This window comes from Gavialis gangeticus, unplaced genomic scaffold (assembly GCF_001723915.1).
Source record: "Gavialis gangeticus isolate Ggan-Ray unplaced genomic scaffold, GavGan_comp1, whole genome shotgun sequence".
NCBI classification, from domain to species: Eukaryota; Metazoa; Chordata; order Crocodylia; family Gavialidae; genus Gavialis; species Gavialis gangeticus.
In genome coordinates, this window is record NW_017729024.1 from 85,567,879 (window position 1) to 85,575,311 (window position 7,433).

General features: G+C 37.6%; 1 protein-coding gene across 1 annotated transcript in view; it reads left to right on the forward strand.

The window, feature by feature from the left end:
* The window catches only part of LOC109297528 (contactin-associated protein-like 4), a 582,246-nt gene that overhangs the window by 526,464 nt on the left and 48,349 nt on the right, over positions 1-7,433 (forward strand). Inside the window, exons 19-21 of the mRNA XM_019517318.1 lie at positions 1,399-1,623; positions 5,179-5,312; positions 6,471-6,558. Coding sequence (XP_019372863.1) covers positions 1,399-1,623; positions 5,179-5,312; positions 6,471-6,558 — 447 coding nt within the window. The remainder of the gene's footprint in view (positions 1-1,398; positions 1,624-5,178; positions 5,313-6,470; positions 6,559-7,433) is intronic.

The following is a 7,433-nucleotide window of genomic DNA, read 5'->3' on the forward strand; positions in this document are numbered from 1 at the left end:
CAATCCATATTTCAAAAGGCTGTTTAAATCTGGGGCGGGGGGGGGATACCATTCAACCATGTATTCCATTTCTGTCACAACAATACTAAAGAAACTGCATGAGCCTCTATCATTGGTATCATTATGCAGCTAATGAATTTCCAGAGATATACTTAAGAGCCAAATGAATCCAGACACTGCTGTAGGTAGGGGTCATCTTGGGGAAACTACCAGTAATCAGCTTTTTAAGAAAATCTGCAATCTGGTAGAATAAAGAACATTTTTTCTTTAAAAAACTATTTTTTTAACTTGAACATCCTTGAAATTCATATTGCATCTTTTCAACTGATATCCAGATGTAACCTTCATTGCACTATGGAAAGCAATATACCACCGTAGCAAAAATGCATTTCAAATACCTCATAGCAAAGAAAGACAATTTAGATCTAATTCCCTGAAATCTTGAAAATACATGCTGCAGTAAATGTATTTGTAGGATAAGATTGCATTTAGGACTGGAATCAATGTTTGGAAAGTTTTAAACTGCGCTAAATAGAATTAACATAAATACTGTTGGGACCTGGGACTAATTATATGCTGCAGTTGAAAGCATGGCATTGCCTACAGTAATAGGATTTATTCATCTCCAATCTATATAGAATAGAATACTATCAGTGTAGTACTTGTATATAGAAGTACAATGGATCAGGTCATGGCAGTTTTTCAAAAATGTCCCTGGGGTGTGGGAGCTATGTGGGAAAGATAATGTAGTACCAGGATGTATTATAGTTCAGGCACTGAGAAAAAAGGGAATATTCTCTCCCCCTTGGATTCAGCCTGTTCACTCTAGCCTTTTCTGCTGCCTCTCGGTTTTTTCCCCCTATTACAATGTTGAATTTAGAGCCATAGAGCCTCCATTGTGACCAAGGAGGGTGCAACAGAAATGTTTGAATCCACTTCCATTCAATATGGGGAAATTCCCTCCATGGCCAGGTACAGACATTACACTTTTAAATGGTCAGAAACCAGTTTATACCTGTAACAGAACAGAAGTTCAGCTCACATAAATTGGTTTAAAAATAGCAGAAGATTTGCTTCCCCCACCAAAAGTCAGATGTGTTTTCTGTTTACTGAAATTGTCTGATCTAAAGTATGCCACTTACAGGAAACCATGTAACTTGGGTCAATTTTGCTTTGGGCTTTTTGAATGCCTGTACCTAGCCCAGGTGTGGATTTGGGTGGGGACAATCCAGGCTCATATTATTATACATGATATTAAGTAATGTGCTACTGATATTTCTTTGCTGATGTATTCATAGTAACTGTGCATATGTTTAATCCTTTCTGTGAAGAAGAAAACCCTGATATTTGGTTACTGGTTACTTGATGTTGACAAAATTAAATTATGTGTTGTTTCAGAGATGTCTGCCTATTTTGGAGTCGGTACCTCAGTGACATACAATTTTCAAGAATATTACACCTTAACTAAAAATTCTAGTTCGCATGCTTCTTCTTTTTATGCTGACATGACCTTGATCAGGGAAGCAATCACATTTACCTTTCGGACAACAAGGACTCCAAGCTTACTGCTTTATGTGAGCTCTTTCTACAAAGAGTATCTCTCAGTTATTCTTACCAAAAACGGTGAGTGTTTAAAGGAAAAAAAAATATGGAATGTTAGAGCTCTTGTAACAACCCAGATTTTTTCTGATTCTCAGACCTGAATCACAAGCAAATCATGTTCTCCAGTTGTCACTTTCTTTAAGTGATAGATTTATTTTTCAGCAGAGCCAAAATGGTTTCTACATGAAAAATTACTGCAGTAATACCTGATTAAAATACTTTCCTTCTGCCACATATTTGCATCTTTCTCTCTGTCATACATACCTACAAACTGAAAACCACACCCACACAAAGAGGTAGGATAAAAGTACTAATTTTATTATAGCTAGCAACTTTGGTAATGTATCCAAATATTCTAAATTAAGTTTTCTTTGCTCATTTTCAACTAAGTTGTCTTTGTTGAGCCTGACAGATGGTTACTATTGCACGCATGCAAAGTATAAAATGTCATGCACATGTAAGTTTGTGATAAACAATATTACAATATGTTTATCTAAATTTCAGACCAAATTATTCCACACTAAACTCCAAAGCATTTTGGGAGACTAATAAAGTCAGTGAGGTACACTCTTTGCAAAAAAATGGTATCAGTGGACTTCTGCCAACTTAGGCGAGCAGTCAGTTTTGTCTAGTAACTTTGTTCTAAAATTTTTGCTCGTCTCTCTATTTTAGATGACTGTGTGTGTCTTATAGTTTGGGCAATATTTATGAGCTGTGACCAAGAAATGCTTTAGGTGCCTAAAGTAAGCCTAAGTCAAACACTGCAACCTCAAAACCTCTGAATATTGGCTTTCTGAACTTATTTGGTGTTTCTCTGTTTTACCTGAAAGCTCTCCAGATGCCTAGAGTTTTGCTTTTGGGCCTGCCTAGTTCTGCCCTGATCAGCACATCTCTGTACCTGTCTACTACTTAAACCCAGAGTCCTCTAAAGAGCCCCCAAAGAGAATGTAGGCCATGTCTAACACACCAACACTCCCAAAATACACATTTTTAAATGTGATGCCACCGCCCATGTTATATACAATAACTTAGGCACTGAGCCTTTGTCTAAGAAGTGAGACACTGGAGTTCAGTCATCTCCTCTGACTAAGTAGACTTATCCACCAGCTACTTTCTACATTACCTGCTTGAATGAAGAGAAGGTGCAAGAAGGAGTGCAGCTATGCAGGCTAGTATTTAGAGCATGCAACTGGGACTTGCAGAGTCCTGGATTACATCCCTGCTTCCAGGGCAGTTTATATTAACCATAAGTGGATAAAATACAGAAATAAACCTAGGAGCAGAGATCTGTTTTTATCTTCCTATAAGCTGAGTGCCCTCATCATTAATCTGTAGAGCCTGGCCCCTCTTTCTAGCCCCATGAACGATCCTGTTGCCAAATAAAACAACAAGACCTATTCAGTTCTATCTAATAATAGAAGTAGACACCTACATCTTTGGGAGATTATTTCAGGCTCCATATCCCTTGTGATTAGCAGCATTTATGCTTTATAGGAGAATGATGAGAGTGCAGATATATCCATGTGTTCTTGTTTCCTGTTAGCTGCTGCATTTCACAAGCCTAAGGGGGTGAACAAGCATTCTGTGGACACAGTTAAGATTTAGGTGACTTAGTTTAAGCCATCTAGAACTGAGTCAGGATCCTTGCATGTAAGCATTTGCCATTTGCTTGGAGGAGGTGTGGGCAGCCAGTAGCATGTTAAGGAGGAGAAGTGGGGGCAGGGGTGGAGGGGAATTGGATTTAGAAGACTTGGCAGATCCATGACAGGGCTAATCAAATGGGAAAAGGAACCCAGTCAAGGTGAGGAGGTAACAACACCACAGTCCTGAGACTGTGGAGAGTGGCTGGGCTTTCTGAGCCCTGGGGCTGTGCTGTGCAAGCATGTGTGAGCCCTGGGGCTGAATGTGTGCAAGCATTTTCTAGACCAAGGCAGTCATTTTGCTAGGTTGTGTTAACCCCATGCTAATCTAAACTTAGTTCACATCTTAGGAAAACTAACTTTTGACTGGGCACAAAATTTTTTAGGGTGACCTAAGCCCTGTCAGTGCTTGCACAGCCAGGCATTTATATCACCCAAACTTTGGTTAGGATAATCAACATGTGAAGCCTGTCCATACCTTAGGTTGTGAACTCTCAGATCTAGATACATAGCTTTGGGGATCAGGAGCCTAAATGCAAGTCATTCAGACATTTGGTTTGTAGGTACTCAAATCCTTTAGTGGATCTAGCCCTACTACCACTGAATAGAAAAATTAAACATATCTAATTTGTCTTCTAATAAATAAAAAGTTCTAATACTTCTGTGACTAATAAAGAGTCTCTGGTACCTCATACGATGTAGTTCTGTGTCATGGCCTATAAGGTCTTCTCATACAGTCATTTCTTATTAGGCTTTGTACAGACTTTCAGTTTCTTTTGGGGTAGTCACTGCTTTTCCAGGAGAAACCATAGTACAGGGATTTTCTCCCAGCATAAAAGTGGCCACTCTGGGAGAAAAATAACCTGGGATCAACCAGGGTTAAATCACTCCAGGACAGTTTCTCCTGGGAGAGCGAATGTCTATACATACCATAGCTTCTCTCAGAAGAGAACATAGTCCTCCAGCATTCTTCCACCCCAGAGGGATACAGTGTTGGACTCTGCTGCTTTAGGAAGAAGCAGAACATACCCCTTTTACAATCACCACACTGTGTTGCAGAGAGAGACAGCCTGCAATGCAGGTTGACTCAGCGCTCCCTTATGCATTGCTGACATCTATTGTCAGGCAGACTGAGAGCCTACAGATCACACTGAGATGTGTGCGCAGCCCCTACCCCCTTCTCTCTCCCTGCAGCTGCACAGTGTCATCACTGCAAGCTCTGTACTTTTCAGGGCCCATGAATAAACCTGGGAGAATTCTCCCAGTTAATCTGAATGTGTGTACACAGCCATAAAATAACAATGAACTCTGTGGGTTTTAATGTTCAGAATTCTTGACAAACAAGCACAGATTTATTGTAAGTATCAGAGAATGGGGAGATATATTATATAAAACTTTACTTCCCACCAATGTATCAATTGTTAGATTGTTTTTGAACCTTTAAAATATTTTGACTGTTGAACAGTACCAACTCTTATGGTGGTACAATTTTAATTTGTTGCAACAGTCTTGGTATGAAATACCATAATAATTATCTTTTCAGACTAAATTGTAAAAATTCACCACTCATAGGGCACATCTACATGTGCATCAATGCGCCTTTTCTAATTCACATTAAATTTAGTACCTCCAATGTGAGGTACTAAATTAAGACATATTTAGGCTGCACTAATAGTCTGCTGGGCGTTAAAGTATATGTGTAGATGTGCCCATGGAATAGTTTAACTCCATAGTCCAAGTCAGTCATGGTTTTCTGTTACTTTCTTTTGTTTCATGTTTGTGTTTTTCTTGTGTCTGTTACGTAAATCAGACATTAGTACGACTTTATAAATGCACACCTGAAAAACAGAATTATTCTATATGATATGATCTACACTAGCTATTTTGTACATACTGTACGCATGAAACTAAAATATCATTTACTCAATCCCTTCAGGAAGTTTACAGATCAGGTACAAGCTAGATAGCCATCAAGATCCTGATGTCTTTAGCATCAATTTCAAAAGCATGGCCGACGGGCAGCTTCACCACGTGAAGATTAACAGAGAGGAAGAGATGCTCTTTGTAGAGGTAATTCGGTTAAGCAAAAAAAGTGGATTGTCATCGAAGAGTACAAGACCTAAAGCAAAATGAAATAAATAAATACAATAAAAGTAGTATCCCAACATATATTGTTTTTTAATAGCTTAAGGAAATAAAGCAAAGTATAGCAGACTTGCTGAACAGTGAAAGTCTGGGCTAAAAGATGTCTTTGATGTTCACCTTGCCTATTTTAAAAGGTCAGATCCTCCTTCTCCTTTAATTTCAATAGGCAATAAATGGTTTTCTAGTTCAGCTTAAACTGTATGAATGTGGGTCTTGAAGATTGTTTTTGGTTTTCTCTTCTATTTATTTAAAGAATAGGAGAACAGGACTAATACTATTGCCCTTAAATGATAACTTATAATAATATATTGGTCCTAATTTGTAAAGGGATTGTATTTGGGATGTTAAGGTGCACAGCGTTTCTTTTTTTAGGAATAAGAGAAAATGCTAGGAAGCTATGTTTCTTGTCTACTGTGTTTCATGATTTCTAAGAAAACTGGAAGGCTAGCTAACATAATTCATTTTTCTTGACTCTGGTATTGGAAGAAAGCCCAATTGTATAATAAATGCTGATGATTTGAATGTTACAAATCAAGCAATACATTAAGGGAAGTGTTGCATGTGTACAGTTATGTACTATCATCACCTTTGAAAGCAGACAGTTTATCCAAGGGCTTTGAGAGCAAAGCATTCACAGTGTAATGTTTCATTTTTTAAAGTTGCATTTGGAGCTAAATGCCAACTTTTGTCTTAAAAAAGAAAAGTCTTTGGCATGATTTCATAGGGCTTACCAATTATATTCAGATTATATGTGAAAAAAGAATAATCTAAATTGGTAAGAAAAATAAAACTAAGGTGGGGATGCTCAGATACTTAAAACAGTATCTCAGTCACATTTAGTGTTCTGAGGGACTTAGGTCAAATTGTCTGTAGTGTTCTGAGGGACTTAGGTCAAATTGTCTGTAAAACTGAACTTCCTTTAACTGATTGATTTGCTCTTTGAGAATTGTTTTTCTAACATTTATGGGAAAATTAACAAGACTATCTTTTCTTTTTTACCTCTTTCTCTCCCCTTCCTACACATCCCAAATGAATTTTCTTCCATTATTCGACCTTTATTTTTTTCACGGAACAATATTGCAGATTAACCAAAATGAAAGGATGAAATTTATTCTGTCTTCAGGTACAGAATTCAATGCAATCAAATCTCTCATACTTGGCAAGATTTTAGGTAAGTAGAATGCCATACAATTTTCCAAAACATATATAAAAAATGTCATCATGCCACATAAAAAATAATAACCCCAATCTTACTAAGAGACATTCCTTGTCTTGAATTTAATTAGACAGTGAGTGACAATCAAGGTAAAAACTCCACTCTTGTCAAAGTGCACATATAATCATGGGTAAGTGCTTCCTGCAAGATGAGCAAGTGGATTCCATTAAAAATAATTTCACACTTATCGCTCTCATTTTGCAATCAAGCATAATGAAAGATGGCATTTTTCTTACACTCCAGGAAAAAAACCCTAAAGTATGAGTAAATCATATGTTAAGACCACAGATAAGTAATTAGTTGTCATATCTGAAAAAACTTCCTATAACTGGACTTTGAACTATACAGTTAGGGTTAAGGTGTGGTAAGAAAATATGTGCAAGGTTTTTTGGCTTTGTTTTTTTCTTGTTTTTAAAGTTCTGCATAGTGAGTAAGTCAGGATTTCACAATAGCTGTCTGTTATTTTTCCCTTGCTGAAATTTACCTAACCCCGGTTATCGCTTTTATTGTTCATGTCAGTTAAATTAAAGTATCCGGGGGGGAAGATAATCATTCTGAAAGACAACAGTAGTAGCATTTCCCCTCATATTTTACTATCAGAGAACAGAAAGGCATAGCAAAGGACAAACCTGGAGAGAATTTGCCGTGAAATATGCTACCCTTGCTAGTAAGGTATTTGGAACTCTGAATTTTGGTGCATCTCATTATCAGGGACCACTGTGTTCCATTTAAATCATGGAAAAATATGAATTTTAAGTTACTTTTTTAAATCTGAATGTCATGGAGCGGGCCCTAGGAGCGGCCGTGATCCTGCTAGCGCCCCCTGCCGT